This window comes from Athene noctua, chromosome 7 (assembly GCF_965140245.1).
Source record: "Athene noctua chromosome 7, bAthNoc1.hap1.1, whole genome shotgun sequence".
Lineage (NCBI taxonomy): Eukaryota > Metazoa > Chordata > Aves > Strigiformes > Strigidae > Athene > Athene noctua.
Genome location: NC_134043.1, coordinates 19240945 through 19263098, shown reverse-complemented (window position 1 = coordinate 19263098; position 22154 = coordinate 19240945). Strand labels below are relative to the sequence as shown.

The 22154-nt window shown below is 38.7% G+C and overlaps 1 protein-coding gene across 2 annotated transcripts in view; it reads right to left on the bottom strand.

Annotated features, from left to right (window-relative positions):
• TANK (TRAF family member associated NFKB activator) overlaps nucleotides 1–20175 on the bottom strand; it is a 28385-nt gene extending 8210 nt beyond the window's left edge. Inside the window, exons 1-7 of one of the 2 annotated variants that reach the window (XM_074911266.1) lie at nucleotides 20105–20175; nucleotides 19324–19458; nucleotides 15349–15495; nucleotides 12048–12156; nucleotides 11098–11210; nucleotides 2379–2558; nucleotides 1036–1112 (exon numbers count right to left, since the gene is read on the bottom strand). In XM_074911266.1, the coding sequence (XP_074767367.1) occupies nucleotides 1036–1112; nucleotides 2379–2558; nucleotides 11098–11210; nucleotides 12048–12156; nucleotides 15349–15447 (578 nt within the window). In that variant the 5' untranslated portion in view covers nucleotides 15448–15495; nucleotides 19324–19458; nucleotides 20105–20175. Of the gene's footprint in view, nucleotides 1–1035; nucleotides 1113–2378; nucleotides 2559–11097; nucleotides 11211–12047; nucleotides 12157–15348; nucleotides 15496–19323; nucleotides 19459–20104 lie in introns of those variants that run through there. The other variant, XM_074911267.1, reaches the window with a different exon arrangement.
• Nucleotides 20176–22154: the final 1979 nt, after the last annotated feature.

Genomic DNA, 22154 nt, shown 5'->3' with positions numbered 1-22154 from the left:
GCTTGACATTTGTGATACTATAATCTTACTAGTGTCAAATTACCAGAAATCTTACCAGTTACATACCACCTTCCAAGAAAACAGTAAAGTAAGGGAGCTATTTGAGAGCAGGGAGACAGAAGACAAGTAAAGGTTTTTCATTTTTTAGATATAAATCAGTAAAGACAAAAAGTCTTTATTACATCATGGTCTTATTTCCTCTCTTCCTTATCACAAAGCAGGAGTGAGTCAGACTAAAGATCCATGCAGTTCACCTTGCCTATGTCTGCGAGTGACCAAGAACAGATGCCTAGGCAAGAGTGTAAGAAGACAGCAAGAATTTATGATACTTGTTGCTAATACTCTCCTAGCCTCACCTTAGAGAGTCTCCTACTTGACCTCAGCAAAACTGTTAAAAGTGGTATTACTGCCTATGCTGTGAAAAATGCAAACCTAAGACTTTGGTCAATATTTTTCCCAAAACACTGGCAGAAGAGGAAATACTTGTATAGGAAATATACTGCTTTTGGTCCCTTGGTCATAGCAAGGGCTGGCTGGCTTCATCTTAGAGAAACCTGGTTTCAAACTCTCTCATCTAGGATGGATCAGGCCAAGAATTATTTCTTCATGCTGAGTAGCAGACCTCCTCCTGGCAGTGCAGCAGGATCCTCTGCTGTGCTGCCATCAGTTAATCCATTATGGTTGTACATTCTTGTTCTGAAGAGAGTTAATGCAAGGGAGTTAATGCTTATCCAAACCCCAGCATTAACATCCACTGCTGTTTCCCACAGTTTAACCTCTTGCCGAACCAAATGGCTATTTTTCTCCTTCTCAAATTAGCCCTACATACTTGCAAAGCCCCAGCTATGATTCCACATAGCTTCTGGCTTTATTACCTTCCTACACTGGCTCTTTGACCTCTGCTGCTATCCCCTCTCCCACTGCCCCCATCAATTTTTTAAGGTACTGTGTAGAAAAGAGGGAAATTGCTGGTCTTATTTAATGGCAGAAAAGACAATTAAAAGCAAATTTTTAAAATGCTGCAAAAGTATTTACCTTTCAGACATAGGTGAAATACCAGAGATCCCTAGAGATACTTCAGACTTCTCTGGAACAACTTTCTTATTTTTCACCTTGAGGAAAAATATGAAAATAGTGATCACAGGTTAGCATATTAATTTTGCTCTTCACCCTGATATGAATACAAACGTCATGGGATCCTTCACCTAGTCCTTCTGGAAGCTCTCAAAACATTCACAAAATGACAAAAGCAGTGTTTTACTGTTTGTGGGAAATTTCTATTTTTAGTTTAACTTAGCAACTCAGTGTGGCATTCCTCTGCTCATACTCCCTTGAAGAGAAACAGGTTCTAAGAATATTGCCTGACTGTAATTCTGTTTCAATCACATATAAGGTAAGATTATGTATTGTGTATAAGTTTGCTAGTGAGGTATCCAGCTATTTAGGCTCTTAAAAATCAATTATTCACTGATATTTTCAATGAACACATCACAAGCTAACATGTCAAGAGTTCTAGCAGGATTTTAAGTTATTAACTTTGACTACCACCTTGTGGTTCACTCTAGTATTACATAGTTTTAAATCTGCCAGGCATTAAGGAAAGTTTTTATAATAACCAGTCATTAAGCTGCAGTTCCACTAGATCTACATTACCAGATGGCCTGGGTAGTTCATATGTGCTCCAAATCAGACACAGCACTTGATCATATGTCTGCCAAATCAGCTGATTTCAATGATACATTGTTTATGATCACAGACCCATAGTCTACAAGTTTGCCTTACCTTGCACTAAAGTGCAACTGCTGCTCCTGTAGACACGGTTGAGCTGCCTCATAAGTAGCAACACAGGTTACAAATGCTTGTCACAGTGAGCTAAGCAATGCTTGGGAAGTCTAAAAGCAACAGTTTCTGTGCTCCTACCCTTACCTATGTTCACTTTAAATTAGCTAGCTAAAATATTTTCATGGTTAGATACACATCAATGACTGTACTCTGGCTATCCCTTAAGGACAGAATAGTACTCTGGATGATATTCTGTAACAAAAGCAGGGTCACATAAAAGTGAACAAATCAACTCAGTCCTGGTGAAAACTTCCAACCGAAAATTATAACACAGAAATGCTAATCTGGAATTTTCACAAATACTAGAATTTTAATGACATAACATAAAATAATTAACACACAATCCAACTGATATATATTTAACAGTTCAGTGTTCCCTATGTGCTTTATATACTTTAATGTTTTCCTAGTAATTATATAACGCTGAAATTTAAAATCAGTTTCTTAGAATACTTAATACAAACATGTTTGAAAGAAGTAATAATTTACAAACATTTGTTTTTTTCATTTGATCTCCACTTGGTTTCTTATCTTACCTCCCTTTTATACGTTGGCATCTGTATACCCTTTTGTGCTTCATTTAATTCTTTCAGTTTGCTTTTCAGAGTTCTTATTTTATCTTCTTGATTGGAAATAATAGATAAAAGCTTCCTTTCCTTTTGATTGTTTTTGTCCTCAAGTTGCTTCAATTTCATGCTCTCACTTTCTAACTGTTCCTAAAAAATAATTTTAGAAACACCAGTACAATTAATAGAATTGAGGCTTGCAAGATATCACTACTCAGCAGTCTGGAATCAGCTAAATTAAGCTTCTGCAACATAAGTAAGGGTCAGTCTTATTTATTACATTATTAACTTTAAACTGATAGTAAAGACCTACCACTACACATAGATGTAACTCATAATAGATGATTACTCAAAACAACTGTATGTTCTGAATTTCTGAAAGTCATATTAGTGTTTATAAATAAAGACACTCTTTTGGTTCACTTACTATACCATTTAAGTCAACATTTTATGTACAATGTATAAAATATTATTTCATTATTTTCAATCAGTCTTAAACAATTTTGAAGTAGCTACCTTAATTTTTAAGCAGAGCCAAGAATGGAATCATAGAGTCACAGAATCATAGAATATCTCAACTTGGAAGGGACCCATAAGGATCACTGTGTCCAACTCCCTGCTCCTTGCAGGACTACCTAAAATGAAATCATATGACTAGGAGCATCAACCAGATGCTCCTTGAACTCTGACAGGCTTGGTGCTGTGACCACTTCCCTCAGGAGCCCGTTCCAGTGACCGACTACCCTCTCTCAGTGAATACCTTTTTCCTAATGTCCAACCTGAACTTTCCTTGATGCAGCTTCATTTAATTTCCTTGTGTCCTATCCCTGGTCACCAGAGAGGGGAGATCAGCACCTCCCCCTCTGCTGCCCCCCTTGAGACTGCGATGAGGTCACCCCTCAGCCTTCTCCAAGCTGAACAAACCAAGTGACCTCAGCTGCTCCTTGAGAAGATGTTTTGCCCTTGAGACCTTTCACCATCTTGGTCACTCTCCTCTAGATATACTCTAATAGTTTGATGTCCTTCTTATATTGAAGTGCCCAAAAGTTCACACGGTACTTGAGGTGGGGCTGCACCAATGCAGTGTAGAGCAGGACAATCATGTCCCTCCACCATGTGGCTCTGCTGTGTTTGATGCACCGCAGGGAATGGTTGGCCTTTTTGGCTGCCAGGGCACACTGTTGACTCCTATCAACTTTCCATCAACCCAAACCCCCAGATCTCTTTCTGTGGGGCTGCTCTCCAGCCTCTCATCCTCCAATTTGTATGCATAACCAGGATTACATTGCAAATGCAATGCTATAAAGATTTGTGAAATAAAAAGCAGTGGCTGGCCCCACTTCAATTATCAATCTGGTAATCATGGAATTTTTATGTATGTGGACTTTTTGGTGGAACGAAAAATATAACAATTTTTTTAATATGCACAGATAGTCCTTGAATAATTTTCAAGAACCAACCTATGGTTAAAAATGTCTATGAAAACCTTACAGTTGTCAGTTTATGAAATCTATAGAAACACTGATCTTGAACTGTATCAAGTGTCACAAAAAATGGCCTGAAGCCCAGTGTCTAACTCTACCAGAGAAGTAAGCCCAAAGGGTTAACTCTGCAAGAAGTAATGTAAGTGAAATGCAGTGAGATAGTCTGTAGACAGGTAGGACAAGGTGAACAGAAAAGAAGCAAGTAAGTGCTTTTTCAAGAACATTTGTTTTATTTACAGATGGGACATAAATAGGGTAAGGCTGTGCATTTGGAGGTTAGGTAAGTAGGTGCTACTCTACTAGACAATGACAGCCATGTAGAGATGGGTCCAGAGGCAGTCTGGGTGGTTAACCATGGATATGTGTATATGCAGTTGACACAACAGCTTAACCTCAAAAAATTATACTAGCTGGATAAAAAAACTCAGAAAAATGGTTTCGAAAGCATTTTTTTTTCCTTTAGTTTCAACTGTGACTTTGAATAGCAAACCTATGGTAAAAGCTTCCACGCAACTCCAGACTTGGGTGGTATCTCAGGGATCCAGATTAAGCCTCTTCTGTGCAGTGGGTTCAAAACAGTGTCTAAAAATGGGATGTTTCTATCCCAGAAAACCTCTTTAAACTTAACCCTTCTTCTATCCTTTGCACTTCTGGCAGGTGGTGTGGGGAATATATGTATAGTTCTCAGACAGATCATGAAACAGTTCCTATACTCTTCTAGTGTAGAAACTGTATACATCATGGTAGATAAGTTATCTGGGGAAGCCGAAGGAAAAAACAAACAGCAAAAGAGAAAAAAAGGAGATTTTTTTTTTTATATGGTTCTGGAAAAAAACCGAACAAGACAACTGAGTATTTTAGGCTAAAGAACCTATAGATCACGTTCTATAACTGCTGCTAGATCAGCTAAATTTCGTTTTCTCAAATGGCACAAGAACACTAGGAAGAATTACAGTACTATGAGGCACAGAAAGTTCAAAGCAAGTTAAGGAAGCATCTGGTGAATGAGAAAAGACAATCATGTCTAGCAATGTGGGAAAAAAATAATTTATGTTAAGAGGAGATGGAGATGTACATAGAAGTCTTCTTAACAGATATGAAAATACTTTGAAGAAAGTTATAGCAGGGCCAGATGCTGAACGTAATTTTATAATTATACAACTTTTCCATGTTTTTTAAAGATTACAAAGTCACAGTAGCTATAGTATGGGGAACTGCTTTTTGCCATTACAGAAATGGGAAGGCAGTGATATTCTATGGTGTGGGTTCACAGATCCCAAGCTACCACTGAGCCATTATTTGATCACAGAGTTCCTAAACATCATAGAACAGTTAGGGTTGGAAGGGACCATTAAAGGTCACCTAGTCCAACCCCGCCTACAATAAGCAGGGACATCTTCAACCAGATGAGGTTACTCAGAGCCCCATCCAACCGGACTTTGAATGTTTCCAGGAATGGGGCATCTACCACATCTTTAGACATCCTCTTCCGTGTTTCACCACCCTCACTGTAAAAAATCTGTTCCTTCTATCTAGTCTGACCATTTCATGGTCAAATTCCATTTCCCATGTAAAAAGCCAATGGGATGCAGCTTCTCCTGTATTTTCCTTTGAAAAGGATTTGCTGGAAATCTAAACACCTAGGAAAAAGCTTATGTCAAAGACAACACTTGTCCTTGAAGAACAACTCCACCCTAAGGACCATAAAATAACTAACTGAGCCTGTGATACAGCATTGGTCTCCACACACGTAATTTATCTGTTTGGGACTTTTGCAGCTCTAAATAACGTGGGCTTTCAAAACCTCTCAGATAACTGGGAACCCTGCATTAATGACCAGTAGTTCTCTTCCATTTCTCCTACATTCTCCTGCAGGAAATGGAGACAAGATTTAAACAAGCAGTGAGAAAAGTCACATGGGCACCAATATGAGAAGAGCCATGCAATATGTTGCAATGAAGTTCTATCAGTACATACTGATGTAAACCATCATTGTTGTGCACCTTCAGGATAGCACACCAGGAAAAACACTAGAGAAATGATGACACCTTTTGGGATCTTTCAGTAAAACAGCCCTTCATAGCTTGATGATCTTGCAGTTTCTAATACTGGCTGAGACTAGCTGTTTGCAGCAATATGGTAACATTTATAAACTGGCTGAAGTTTATAAAGCTAATGCCATGACAGATATCATACAGGTCGTACCTGGTCAGTTAAGTACTTGGCCACACAATGGATCTTTTAAGCATGCTGGTATTAGCAGCCAGCAAAGAAGTTACATTTGTATTATGAACAGATTAGTAACTTCTCTTTTGGTAAGGCTTTATAGGATCAGAGGATAATTCAAGTTGGAAGGGACCTCAAAGGTTCTCTAGCTCCTAATCAAATCAGGGTCAATTATGATATCTGATCAGGTTACTCAGTTTGGTCTTGAATTCTCCAAGGATGGAGACTGCACAACCCCTCCAGAGAATTTTTTCCAATGCCTGACTGTCCTCATGGTGAAAAGTTTTCCCTTATGTCCAGTCTGAACCTTTCTGTTTCAACTGCCCATTGTCTCTCATCCTCTTGCCTTGCACCACTGCTAAGAGCCTGGCTCCATCTGCCTGATAATGTAGGTATTGGAAAGCTATTAGCTTCCCCTGAAATCATCTCTTCTCTAGGCTGTACAAGTCCAGTTTCTGCAGCTTCTTCTCATGGGGTATGTACTCAAGACCCCAACTATCTCAGTGGGCCCTCTGCTGAACTCACTCTAGTTTATCAATATCTTTCCTGTACTGGAGGTCCCCAAACTGGATATAGTATTCTAGATGCAGTCCACTGAATGCTGAATAGAGGGAAAACCTTGCTTCCATGCGTGTGTGCTCCTGTTAATACAGCCCAGGAAGCTGTTGCCCTTCTTTCTGTCAGGACACACTGCTGGCTCATGTTCAGCTTGCTGTTGAACAAGACGCCATCTCCTTTCCAGTAGAGCTGCTCCACAGCCAGTCAGTCCTCTCACTGTACTGCTGCAAAGGCAGGTCCTTTTATTTTTCCCTGAAGTGTGCTATAATGGCTTGTTTCAGTGGCTTCCTAGAATAAACAAACTGTCAGATGGTTTCAAGGAAAAATACTATTCAACTGATGAACTACTATAAGTGGTCTCAGGCAATATTAACTGTAACTTTTAACAGTTTAACTACAAACTTTTCTTTATTATTGGGTAGAGATAGTTTAAGTAGATGAAACAATAAGAAAAAAGGCTACTGATACCAGAATTTCTTATATCAGGTAGCAGGGCCTAACTAATCCTACAGTATACATCATACTGGCAACAAAGAACTGCTAAATGAATAAAATTGTCAGCTAGCATAAAATCATGAAGTACTGCTTTCTTTCCATCAAGGACAGGAAACAAAGTGACATTAGAGAAGCTGGTATATTGACTGGAACATGCAACTCTGCAAGACTGCTGCAGTAGCTGCTCTTAGTTACATAAGTAAATTTAGCACCATGATTTTGAGCATAAAGATGACTACCATACATCTGCATTCCTCTGCATATGTCCTGCACAAAAAAAGACCTAAACATTCATTGCAGGATGAACAGTTCTGTATACTGTATGCATCAATCATTCCTCACACAGTTTCCTTCTTTTTCATGGCACGAGAAAGTCCAATCCACATGGTGTTTAATATTGAGGTTCTTGACCCAGGAAAATATGAACATGATTTCTTGTCACAGGTATTGACTTCAGCTTCAAGTTTTATGGAGTTTGCAAGGATTCTGATGTCTGACTCTGTACTAAAAATTGCATGCAGAAGAAGCTTTACTTGACATTGTCTAATCTTGTTTAGTAAAGTCTTCTGTTTCCTGGGCAGCTTTGGCTCTGAAACAGTAACTGGATCCACATTCTTCCTGGTTAATAAAGTTTAGCCAGGCTGTACTCAAAAACAGGCAGCAATTTAGGTCCTTTTGGTCTCCTCAAGCAGGCAACTGAAAAAAACCTGATAATTTTGTATATAGTTTGGTACTGACCACCAAGCCAATCTGGTCCATTCACCTCTTTCAGTGAAGATGAATGTGAACAAAAAAACCACCCCCAAAACATTTTATGACATGCTGGCAACAGAATTTGACAACAGCAGATAAAATACACAAGTATGGCCACCTACTAGAAAATACAGAAAAGCTAATCCCTCCCTCATTTTAAGCCTCTGAAATTTAAGCTCTAACCACACACATTACAATCAATCAAGGATTTCTATTAACTTTACTGGAGGACAGAAATCCCATTGGACTTAGCAAAAGACAGTTTCAATAGGTATTACTAAGACCAGGTACCTCCAGCCAGAGGAGAGAGTCTGAGTTTCAAGGAAAGGCAGCAACATTTTAATTTATAGACTGTAATCATAATTTACTGTCCGGAACTGTACATTTTGCAAGCCTGAAATTTTTGGTGGAGAAGTAGAATAAAGCAGTTAATGCAGTAGATGACAATGGCCACAGACATAATTTATTTGATTTAGAGCAGAATGTGGGTAGAATATGATTAGAAAAATACGGGCTTTCAGACAGAATAGTCAAGCTTCCAAATTTTAATAGCTGAAAAAGCCAATACTTTATTGAATTAGATACAAGACAACTATACTGGGTCAGTGACAGAATGATGGATTTTTGGTTTAACATGTCAAAATACGTTGTCTAGGGAAGAGTACAAGAAAACAGGAGGCATCCATGATACATCCCAGACATTCTTAGTAATAGTTTGTATGTATTTATTAACTCTCAACAGATTTCTCTTCCGTGAAGTTGTCCAATTTTCCCTTGAAGCAGGAAGATCCACTGGTTGACTCCCTAACATGTGAAGAATCAGATCCTTTAGTTTTGATATTTTTTTAACATGGCACATAGATTATTTTTTTTCCACTTCATTTATTCAGAAAGACAGAGAATTGGGCACTCTTTGGTTAACTTGATGTGATCCTGGTGATTTGCTACTGTTCATTCTCCCCAACTTGTTCCATACATTCACTCCATGCAGTTTACCTTTCTATCCATCATATCCATCATACATCAAAAGTTCTACATTTACAAAATGCAAAAATTGGCAGCTGCCATAAAAGTACATAGCATTTATCACAGCACAGTTAATTTTCCATCATCTTCAACAAGAAGTTGGGGTTATATGGTTCTTCTCCCCTGAGTTTGCTCAGTAAAACGAGGACTTGTGTACAGACTGCTGCGTATCTCTACTCATAGCCAGCCCGTGAATGGCATGGCCAAGACACAGTCTGAGCTAACACAAGGGTGCGTATGTCTGCTGTGCTGTCTGGACATCTTTGTATCACTCTTGCCAGGTTAGTGGAAGCTTACTAGGCACAGCACCAAACACTAGGTTCCTCCTTATATCAGAAGGATGATGCAAAGATATCCATGTACCTCTGCAGAAGCTACACTTTGTCCAGTCACACATGTTTTCCTCAAGCTCCATGCTCTCAACACTTAGAGAAGTACCACATTCCCAGTAACAGAAACATAGAGTAGTCTGGGTCAACTGTAGTTGGCATGGGTTTAAATCTCTACTGATCTCCTCTGAAAAGACCTTATTCGTATTGTACCTGGGTTTAAATGCAGACAGACTGTATAGCTGATAGTTGATTCTGCATGGAGTTAGAAGTATTTCTGTTCATGGCACAGATGAAGCAAAATCCAGATGAACTACCTATTGCTGAGAGGTAACTGCAATAACTACTACACAAAAATAGGCAGATAAAGACAAATAACTTACATTCCATTCATAAAATAGCTCCTGAAATAATGATTCCAGCTTCCTACGCATTGCCTGTAATCTTCTGTATAGATCACATAATTTCTCAGTGTTTCCCCACAAGAGCAGATAACACAGCTTCCTTTTTTCTACTCATTATATGACTAAATTACTTAAAACTACTGTCCTTGAGTAAGCATTCAGAAACAAGAGTATGAAATAATAGACTTTGTGAGGTCTCCATGTGCAATTATAAGACCGAATTTTTATCCAGCTCAAGACAGAGAAATGCAAAAATATGTAAAGATGTTCCATTAAAGAATTAACCCTTAAGCTGTGCAAATATTAGGAAAGAAATAAAATCTTGTGATTACAGATTCTAGTGTAGAAAAATTCTATAAAGATTTCTTTTAAATAGAAAAGGAGTGTATATAAATATTTGGTAACACTACATTTAAAATGTTTGCAAAGGCTTAGTCTCAAATGAGATTCCTTCAAGATAATTACACATCAGTAACACAATGAAATTATTTTAAAATTAACATTTTTGATAAAAAAATGTCTTTCTGTGAATTTAGCATAATTAATTTTTTTATAGCTCAGGTTTAGGAAACAAATCCTGAAATTAATTATTTTAAAATTCAATGCCTGACTCCTGATAAGGGTTTTTTAATGACCATTACAGGGTCCTTGCTATGGAGATTCGTATTAAAAAATAAAGAGATTTTGTGTTACAAGACATCATATTAAAAAATAAAGAGATTTTGTGTTACAAGACAGTTCTCAGAAACCATAGTAGGATGACTTAGGATAAGAACCATGCAACTTTGTGCATCTCTGTCAGTCTTCTCTCAATATGCAAAATCCATTCAAAGTATTTCTCATCTATTCTGCGTTATTGCTTTACTCATTCCTGTTAGTTACTCCCAACAGTTATAGTGAAAATCTCTCTACAGTGAAGAGGGGCTGAAGAGACATCATATTAAAACTGACTACTTAAAAACCCAAACAAATCATCAGTGTCTCCAGAGCAATGGATAGTTCACTTTCCACTCCATCAGTTTCTGAGTGCAGATTCTCCATTTCTTGCAAAAATACATAGACTGGTTGCAATGTGAAAATCTCTTGTGAGAGAAAGAGAAAGCCCCTTCTTGAACACTGTTTTCAGCATGTCAAGAAATAAATAAGCAACTAAGTTCCTACTTTATGATCAAAACTGTTCTAGAGAGCTCAATGGCTGAACAGTGATTACACTGGGAAGAATCAAAAACAGATGATTGGTTCACCTAAGCAGACTGCAGTGGCACAACATTCATGCACTTTAAGTGAGGATCTTGTATTAGAAATGCAGTTCAAAGGCACCAATAAAAAAAATCTCACTTATCTCTTTAGGTTGTCATAGTACAATCACAGCACAAGTGTGATCTTATGTTAAACATACTGCAAGCAACCATACCTTTAAGAGTTTTTCTCTTTGCTTTGCTATGCTCAGTTTTTCAGAGAGCTGGCTGAAAGATAAGTTGGAGGTTTCAATGTCTTCATGCTTCAGAATGTAGGTATGCACATTACCTTAAAAGAAAAAGGACCTGATTATCACTGTGTTTATCCCCAGTCTCTAAGTACAAACAAAATTAAAAGAAGCTAGGCTTATGTTAACTCCTTTATTTTCTCTGAACATGCCTTCATATCAAACAAGCAAGAGAAGCCCAATTCTGTGCTTAGAGACAATGCAAGACTACATCAGCAATAAAGAATGTACATGTACACTTAAAAATAAAAGCCAACCACTTTGCTAGTATTTATGAAAACCAGGAGTGTTAGGCTAGTGTGAATAAATATTTAATGAGCATGGCAGATTAACACATGGTTACTTTGACTTTTTTCTCTTATTTGTGTAATACAGTCAAACAGTGGAAAATTATCCATCAGTGACTATTTGATTTGAAAGAGAATTACCTGCTTATAAAGCTTTGGTTATCCAGTAAGATTAGCATCATAAGACTCATCTAACATAAAAGACATATAACCATAGCACTCACATCTAGAACAACCTGAGCTACATTTATTAACAGATAATCGTAAAATTAATATGTAGCAATTTTGTTTTTAATTCTAGTGAATAATTTGAACCCATATTTTCATAACTTTTATTGGCTTCAGTGTAAGCAGGTTCTACCTCTAAAGAAAATCTCACCATTTCTTGAACAGGATAAAGAGAGACCTCAGAAGTGTTGCATTTTATAAATAGATTTTGAAACTGCACATTTGTGTTAACTCTCATGTTCACAGAAAAGTATGATACTGCTTTGAGAGATGTATATTGTAAAAACTGAAGCAACAAAGTCAGAACTATTCATCAATGCAACACAACATAAAAAGAAATAACATGCAAACTGGAGTACATACCTCTATTAGCATTCAGAGCAGCTAACTGTGATTTCAGTTTTGCAATAATGCTGTTCTGAAGCTCTATCTTTTCCTGCTGTTCACGTATTTGCTGCATGTAGTTTTCTGTCTGCAAATATAATTTAATTAGCATTAATCTTATTCTGTTTTGACTAAGGGTCTCCTATTTGACATATAAAAAGAGCTCTGATTTTTAAAGATAATTGTAGTTGTGAACCTCTGCGTGAAAACCCAACTACAGTCACCTTTGTCAAATCCATATTTTTGGGACTGCACTGATTAATGTATTGTAGAAAATAAATCCTGATTTTTAGTAACTGTTTCAACTGTGGTAGTTGTAAAGGATAGGATAACTTTTAAGTTAGGATTCTTCATTTATAGCCACAGAATACATCAGGTTCAAAATGAAGAGTTTTAGTATTCTTCAGAATGCTTGTCAGTTAGCTTATCTATAGAAATATGTAATTGTCTTCCCCCATATTTTCTAACAAATAAATTATATAAAAATAGGCTTCCAAAAGGATAGATTTTAAATGGAAAACAACAACCTTGCTTATTCCATACTACAGATATTTTCTAAATAACTTTAATTGCCTATGAGCAGAGTTTTGCCTGTTCTTTGAATGTGGTAGACTTGTTTTTCTAACCTAGAAAACAGAGCAGGGGGGAGAGGGAACGCAAGTGAGCAGCCCCATTCTGCATCTAGCTATACTCCATCTCATGCTATAAACAGGCCATACAGAGCCTAATAAGACTGCTTACATTTCACCGAAGTGTATAAATATTGTTAGACAGCCAGTTAATCGAACAAATGGTCAGGTGGCAGGAAGATGCTAATATTCAAAACTTATTATTTCATTAGCACATGAATAATGTTGCAGTTACAGTAGTGCTAAAAATAAGCAAGAAAACTTGTGAAGACTCCACAAGGAAACTTACAGGAATGCACTGAATTTTTCTGAAATTAAGAATATGCCTATTACTGAACAGGTCATGACCTGGAACAAGACTAGGCATTGTTTTCATGTCTATTCATAGTTTATCCATACTGCTATCTAATTCTCAAATCTTAGTCACATTTAAATTCCATGCCCCCCTACTGCCCAATGTGTTTGTCTGTAAAGAGGGCAGGAAAAAAAAATGTACAATCAAAATTTATTTTAAAAGGCCAGGTAGTAGTTACTATGAGAGTTTATTTAAAAAAAAAAAAAAGTGATCAAAGAGCAGTACACTCCAGCAGCTATAAGAGACCTCATGAAGCAGAAAAATCACTGAGAACCAAATTGAAAATGTACAACAGCAATGTCTTGTCAACACTTCTGTACAGAGCACAGACATGACAGCTAAAACAGACAGAAGAGAAGATGCTTTTGACAGCCAGTGTGCACAAATTATTCCTTGAGTCAGATGGCAGCAACAAGTTACCAACTAGAAGATCTGCATGACAACCAACCATCCATCTGTATCAAACACCATCTGGCCGAGATGACTCTGGCTTCTGTGTGCTTGACATGGCTCCCAGCTCTAGAGACTGGCAAAACAAGTGGCCTATCGGTAACTTAAGTAGTAAACTGTTAACAACAGAATGGTGGACAATCCAAAAATGTGTGAAGGCCACACAATGAACAGAGGAAGTTACTAGAGTAAGACGCGGTACAAAGGTCATTCAAAAATCAGAAGTTTGGTTAAAAAACTTGAAAAACAACACAAACACAAACCCCAACTAATTATAGTATCAACTCTTCTTGAAAAAATACTTCTGTTCTCTTTTGAAGTCATGAAATCCAACTACTAAAGTTGGATTAGGACAAAGATTTGAACTGGTAGTACTCCTTACGAAAGGCTTTTGGTTTTAGTTTTTGAACCAGATAAAATGCAGAGAGAAATCTTGCAAGCATTTAGTTGACTTAACACTGATGATCTCATACACTTCTCTGGTTTTCTTCCATATACTTTAGAAGGGCTATCTGACCTTCTACTTGATGTATGCTTTCTTGCATGGACTGTTAGATGACCCAGGAGTATAACTTGACTGGTTTTCCCTCAAATGAGTAATTGCTCATCATAAGAGACAGAATTTAAAAGACTCCCAAACATTCTAAAATGTTTGCCTTTTGTTAAGTTAGTTACAATTTCAGCACCAAATGTATCAACACGCTGTGCATGTTAAGTACAGAAAGTGCTACAGATTTGCACCAACACTGCTGCAACAGACTATGAATGGAGATAGACTGCACAGTGGAAGATTGCACACATGACTGACTTGATAGCTGTTCTGCAGTGCCTTGGCTAGTTTATTTTGCCATGCAAGGGGATGGCAGGATTGTGTCCAGATATCAGAATATTCTCTAGTAGACCTTTCCCTGATCCCAGTTCTACTACTACTTCTATAACCTGTAACTTGACATCGAGCACAGTTCACCTGCCCCTGGACAAAGTCCCAGCCTACCAATTCTATGGAAGTATTAGGAAGTCCTACAGCATCAAAAACATTCAACCCTTCCTGTAACAGAGGTTCCAGTGCTGGGCAGAATATGCACAATAGAATTAGTATGACAAAGCCCAAAACTGATAGCTTTGCAATATGCTGGCATACATGATGAGAAGTCCTAGAAGAGTTTTGGATGAAGTAATGTATTCTACAACAGACTAAGTAAAAATTCAAAGGTGCTCCTTACTGGTCAGAACGTCTCCAGAATCCTTGTGTTACTTCATAATTAAAGAATAATTGTACTGATCATTATATTAAAAAAAAGAATCAATAATTATTTGAATAACATTAAGGTAAGGTTGCTGTAAATGTTTCAACACACAAACTCTGTTGTCCTAATAGCTTGCACAGTGCTTAACATATTAGAGTCTTTGACCTTTACAAGAAGTAAACTAGTAATTCATATGGAGTATCTTCCTATTAACACAAAAATGATTAAAGCTATTTACATAAATACCTTAAAAGTAGTCTTTTAATAAAGCAAGTTAAATTTCAAAAAGTACTTCATTAAAGCTAGGTAAATTTTATACAAATCAAAAGACTTCATTAATCCTCCAAAACAGACACTTTTCTCACCTTTAAAACAACAACAACAACAACAAAAAAGGTTGAAAATCTTAAACCCACCTACTACATTCACAGCCTAATGAGTTACTCTGCATTGTACTGGCCCGGTTTCATAATGGCAATTTTCAACTTTAACAGATGCACTGAAGTGCTCACAGCTAAAGTGAAACTGAAATCTACATCTACCACAATCCTCCGTGGGAAGGAGGGCTTCAAAGATACAATTCAGAACCCAACACATACTTTTTGCTGTAGTTCTTTCACAGCATGGTCCCTATCCATGCATGCTTGTCGGTAGGCCTCATAAGCTTTGTTAAGCTGCTCTCCAATGTTTTTGTCCATAATTCCCAGTGTTGTTTCATTACTGAAAAGATGATCAAGTAAACAGGCCTGAAAAGTAATCAGAAGGAAAAAGAGAGAATGCTAAGAAACAGAAGTGCATAACCAAAAACATATATAATATGACTTGTATTAATATAAAATTCAAGTAATATGTGCAGTATGTTTGAGCATTAACTCACATAACAGTTTGAACTGTACCTTTGCTCACCTCAGCATTTAATTTTATGTCCAGGGATAGGTTTAAACAAAAGCCAAATAAAAGCAGCTTAACTATGAATCAAATTCTGGATGTACAGAATGTGTAGATGTCTGAGGATTGAGACTTAAAATGGGTGCAGATCACCTGATTTTATCACATTTCCAACAGCTGAACGTTTACTCAATTGTGAAATCACAGCATTAAAAAACAAACCAAAACTCAGCTCTTAGAATTATGAAATAAAAAGATAAAAGTTCAATAACATTAGGTCACATGGACCTATCCTATTCTATGCCATTTTTTAAAATGGCAACACAAGCAACACTACAAGGTGAATTAAAATATCATTTAGCTAAAAATCAGTAATACCAACCAGTAAGAATTAGCAAGACTCAGACCTTTTCACACAATACTATCAACTTTTTACACTTTGTAAACAATTTCAGTAATAATTCCTGAAACTACAGCTCATGAACTTTGACACATAAGACTACAACATACAACACTATTCAATGTCACAGACTTCAACTTCAAGACAGTGAGCTTTGCAAACACAGATCCTTTGCTTCTATAATAATACATGATGTGAATTTTAAGATTAGAATTTATCATAATGTAAGTACTAAAGGACAGGTTAGTGAGGTCTCATAAAAATCTCATCCCAAAGTACCAGCATTATGGAAAAAAAAAATAAAAATCAGTAGTTCACATCTCCTCTCCAGATATTTAAAGCCCGTTTACGTCACACAGTATGGACAGCCATGATCATCTCTCACTATCTTCTGGGATTATGCATGAACCACAAATACTATTAAGGAAAGTGGTGCAGTCAGAAGATGATAAACTAAACAAGAAGGGTATGAGAATAGCTTGTCTTGGACTCTGGTCAAAATTGTAAGGATTGCAGCTTGAAGATTTTGTTCATGTTTTCTTGCTCTTCAGTATCTTCCATATCACAGAGCCTGAATACAGAAATGTGGTTTGACTTTCCTAGAAGGTGCAACACACTACTGTATGGATGTTGCAATTTTTGTCCTGCAAACTTTATTTTGATGTATGCATATTGCAAAAGCTACTGTATCTCAAGTCCGATATGGCTGGAGTTTAATAGTGGCAAAGTGAATTCTCTAACAGCTTGGAATCATTCAGGGATCCTTTGATGTAACAAGTAATACTGAAATCCAAGTTTGTAAGTTTTCTGTAAAATGCCTACATTGTTTCATATGAAAGGTGTTTGTTTGTTTGTTTGTTTGTTTTTTCCCCTAAACATCAGTTCAGTAATTCATAATCTCAGGTCCATGTATAGTGTCTCAAAGTATTGTTAGTAACACAGAGTACTTCATCCACCCCCTTTCTACCCCTGAGAGTATCCCTCTACCAACTGGAATATTAATTCTAATACCTGGGCACATCTTTAAATAAATGAATAGGCTTTTTTTCAGTTTCAAATGAAGGACTGTTTTATGTAGTTCAATTAATAAAATGAGATATTACAGCTGACTGCAGGGCTGTGTACTGAACTGCAGAAGGGTATTGTTATGGCAGTAAGTGACTGAAAGTGTGCTCTCACATTCTTTAAAAACTTGCAGAGTTTGCACCAATGTTGATTTTGTACTGTTCCAGAATTCTCCAGAGACCCTTGTAACAATTCACCTAGTAAGTGGCAACGTCCTGCACATATAAAAGGTAACTTCAAAAAAATCAGTGCAATGAGAATTTAAGAGCATATGTTCTGCTTCTAATAGAGGCAATGAGGTTCACCTCCATGTGACTCACAGTTCATAGAAGATGAAGGCATTAATTTCAGTCATGCAAATTCAAATCTCAATTTGAAAAACAGCATTTAAAATTTATACCTAACTTCCAGCCTTTTACTTACTGATTGTGACTGGGAGTATTAACAAAGAGTTCTGCTGGTACCAAAGGTAATTGATTCAATAGGCAGAATTGTAGCACTGTACCTGATCTTCTACTTGGTAGGGAAAAATAAGGAGAATGGTAGCCAATTTACTGGTAGCTCCCTAAAATCCAGACTCCATGCAGTAAGAAAGGGGCAATAAAAATCATTACTAGTGATACTTTAAGATGGAACTGTAACTAGAAGAACTGGTCCTATATTCCCCCATACCCTAGATATACATTGCTGCTTCCACCTCACCTTTCCCCTTCTTTCAGCACAAGCAGCCTTACTTGTAAACCATATCAGCAAACCAATCCAGCTTAAAACTAAATGCTAAAGGTATTTTTGTGTTAGTTTTAACACAGATCAGCTCCACAGACCACTTCAAATGTCACGATAACACAAGGAAGCCAGCACAGGAGCAGAAAACATCAGCAAAAGGCAGACAGAACTCCTGTGTTCAATGGCAGCACTGGCTTCGAAATTGTAACATGAAGTCGTGGTTATGTAACAGTGATGTAAGTCTGCACTGCCACAGAAAAGGATACTCCTGCCTTCCCCCATCTCTAGCCATGTATCTTTGCTGCTTAACTTGTACTGACATTAGCGTTTTTATGCTACACAGTTGAATATGTCAAATAGCTCCCTCCACCCTCAAAAAAGCAACAACAAACCCCCTGAAAAAAAAAAAAACAACAAAAAACCCCACAAAATTAAAACCAGAGCTAGCTCACTGTGAGGCTGCTGGAGCTCTACTACCAACACAAGGAGGCAGTGGGAACATGAGACTAGCCGTGGGCAGGCCTGCAGCAGTCTAGATTTAGATTGGATTAAACTACTCTCTAGTCACACCCCAAATTGCCTGCTGCTGGAATAAATAACTGCTTCTTATGTTATCTATCTCATATCCAGAACTCCTTGCAGTTAGAAAAACTGGCTCCTTTTCCTGCTTCTCCTCCATAGGCATCAATATTTATCAGGGAATTTGCCAACTGTTCCTTGTCATTTACTCTTCTACCTACATCCAGTTAGGAGGAAAAAAAAAACCCCAACAACCTTAAAATAATAGAAGAACCCCCAACCCCCCAAATAAACATCCCCTCTATTTTAATCAGGCTTAGTTATGCTGTATTCATATTCAGCACAAAGTTGACAACCCTGACCTTTAGCAACTGACATTCTAGATATTCATTAGGTCCTAAAGACTTTCACAATCATTAACAGCAGTATGTAGTCAGAACAGACGCAGCAACACAAAATGCTGCATTTATTCTAACAGGCACAGAATTAGAGAAAGAGATTAGCTCCAGAGTTTGTCTGATGAAGGGGTTCTGCAAATGTGAGTACCTGTGAGTGTTGTGAGCTATGAGCTATGGCAATGAGAACTAGAATTTAATCTTTGAGTAAAGACTTGAACACTGGAAAAACAACTGGGTATGGAAAATGTTGTAAAACAAACTTTAAAGTAAACAAATCTAAGGAAACCTGCAGATGCTCTTAAACTACTTGCTTAAAATGAGAAACATTTTGCTGATATAGGTCAAGGAAAAAAAAAAGCAGCAGTAATATGAATTTTCTACAAGTCAAATGCCAAAAAAGCCCCAATGCAAAGATTAGCAACATATTGCTGCGTACATCCTGAAATCCCAGCTCCACAGATCACTAGAGGCACACTTTGAGTTTTCATAGTGTCTCAGAAAACACCTTAAATTCTGAAAAAACAAGGTTTTAGCTAATCATGTGTATATACACATTCATTCATAATACACATGCCTACCTCTCATAGGTTCATATGAGAACATAGATGCCATCCAGAAGCAAGTACTTCTCTACATATTTCTGTTTTCAAAACAGCTTCTTCAATGGAAATATTTTGTTAAGTTACACTGCCATCATCTTGGGAACAGGAAACCTGTTGAGGTAATAATTTGTGAGAGACTGAGAGCTCACTGCACTTTCATTTTGGTTGTGGGTTTGTCTGTTTGGGGGGGGGGTGTATATTTGTTGGGTTGTTTGTTGTTGTTGTTGCTGTCTAATGGCCGAAATTCCTGCTTTGCCCGGCTGTGGGAAGAGTCGGGGTGCCATCAGGAGCCCCTCATGCCACACCAGCCCTGCAACCCAGAGCGCAGACACCCCCGTGCGCTCGGGCAGGGGCCGGCGATGACTGGCGCGCTGGGGTTGTACGCCCCCCCGCGCCGGTACCTGCCGGGCGGACAGGACACCTCGTTCTGCTCCTCCGCTCGCCGCCGCGGGCCATCGCCACCCGCGAGCGAGCCCGCTGCCCCCGCCCGCCCGGAGCGGCCGGCCCTTCCGCGGGCGCCGGGTCCGCGCGCAAACTACGCGCCCCTTGCCCTCCTCCCGCAGCCGGGCGGAGCGGCGCCGGAGGGAGAACCGGCGTCCCTAGGAGCGGATGGCGGAAGTGCGGAGGGGGGCCGAGGGCAGGGGCGGCCGGGGCGCCCGCCACCCGCCGCCACGGCCCGCACCCCGGCCCCCGGGCCGAGCGCCCGCCGCTCCCCGCGGAAGGGAGCGGAACGGTTTCAAAAGCGACTCAGACTTACGAGCGCCTCACGGAGCCCACGGCGGCTCCCGGCCCAGGGCGCTCGCTCCTGCCTGAGCACCTTAACCCAGGAACCAGAACCGACTTCCTGTTGTGCCTCTCCCCGCCCTGTGACGGGGCGCCGCGGCGCTGCCCGCTCCGCTCCGCTCCGCTCGGGGCAGCGGGCGCCGGTATCGGGCGGGGCAGCACCGGGCTGGCCGCCCGGGCACGGCAGCTTCCCCGCCGCCGAGGCAGCACGGAGCCGGCCCCCCCGGCCCCCCCGGCCCCGCGCACGGGCTCGCCTGCCGGCTCTCCTCCATCTGCCTTGCAGCCGGGCGCCCCCTCAAGCAGGGTCTGCGCCGCTCCTGACTTCCACAAGTCTCCTCCTGTTCCAGTCTTTCCGTGATTCAGCGTGATTTGTAAATTACTTGTATTTGTAACATAATTATACTTTTCATGCCCAGAGTACTTTCTTTCTAAAGTGACTTTTCCTTTTGTAGGTTACTAAGGTGGCCCTTCCCCCCCCCTGCATTTAATTCATGCAGACAGTGAATTTTATAGACCAGAATATAATGGAAACAGTTTTAATTTTCCTACTGCTACAAGCCCTTCTCTCTTTAGGTCACAAGTACGAGTACTTTTTTTCCTGAAGATGTGTAGAGGCGTGGGAGTTGATGGGAGAAAACGAGGCAGTTCTTAAATACTTGAAGGGTACAGTCACAGAGCCAGCAGCAGAGAAGCATTACAGATTTCGAATTAGCCTTGGCCATCTCTGAAACCCAGTGAACACATCCACGCAGCCAGGCCGTGGTGTTGCTTCTGCTAGAGCAGAACTTGTCCCTTTGCTCACTCCCAGTTCAGAACCTGCATTTCAGCTATGGCAACCTGACCCGCTCTGGGTGTGTGCACTTGGAAGCTCACACATAGCCACAGGAAGAGCAGCCAGGTGTTTTCTGTACTCTTGAAAGCTATTTCTATTATAATTTACCTTTCCTGTCAAGTCTTTAACAACTCTTTTGGTCTGTTCTGATCTATAGTAAGACTAAAGAGACTTACAGACAATTTAAGGAACCAATAAATATACTTCCTGGTTCGCCACTTTAAGGACTTTGGGTGAGGTTCTAAGGTTCAGACAGGGTTTGCTCTGTTAGCATGTTTCCAAGACAGGGGATTCAGTCTCTTCTTTCATAGACAGAGTGTCTGAGACATCCACGTTAAGGTTTCATTCAACCAGGTCTTAGAAAAAAAAAAAAAAAAGAGGGTATTTATTTTTTAATTTTTACATTTTTTTATTTTTATTCAGTCATCAAGTAATTCTGCACTTAAAACGGTAGTGGATACCTCAGTAATGGAAATAAAACCTGCAATTCTTAAATTCAGATCAACGTATGTAAATATAATTTAACTAAAGCTATATTTTAAAAAGAGATAATATGCAGAAAAGTACAAGTAGGTATTATCTGATGATAAAAATGTATCATATAAGATTATGGCTATCTGAATTTGAATAGAGCCATAACATATATAGCATCTCTGAAACACTGACATTGCACCTTAGTTGTTACAGGAAATAAAAGTTCATTTATTAAATTCTAGAAATGTAAATTTGCTGTGAAGGTCCCAGACCTGACCAAGCAGAACTGACAACTGTCTACAAACATGACTTTTCAAGTCACATGCATTTTTCTCTTAGTACTTTATCAGTAATATTCTTTCACGATAAGGCACAAGAGAAGCTGGTCTTTCCTCTATCTTTTATTTAGTATTTTTTTCTTTGCTACATTTCCTCCTCAAATACAATAAGATATATGTTGCAAGCTTTACAGCATCCCATCTTGACATTCTTAGAGATTTCCAACCCTTTGGACAAATTGTTAAATAGAAGAAAAAAAAACCCAAAACCATGGGAAAAGAATGTAAAACCTATATTGTGTACCTAGCGTGATCTCTAATTTTGATCTTTTAGAGTAGTTTCTGCTTTACAGTCAATTATTTTTAAAATTTTCTTCCTCATCTTTCTTTTTCTCGTTTTTGTTGTTTTTTTTGGGTTTTGTTTGTTTGTTTGTTTGTTT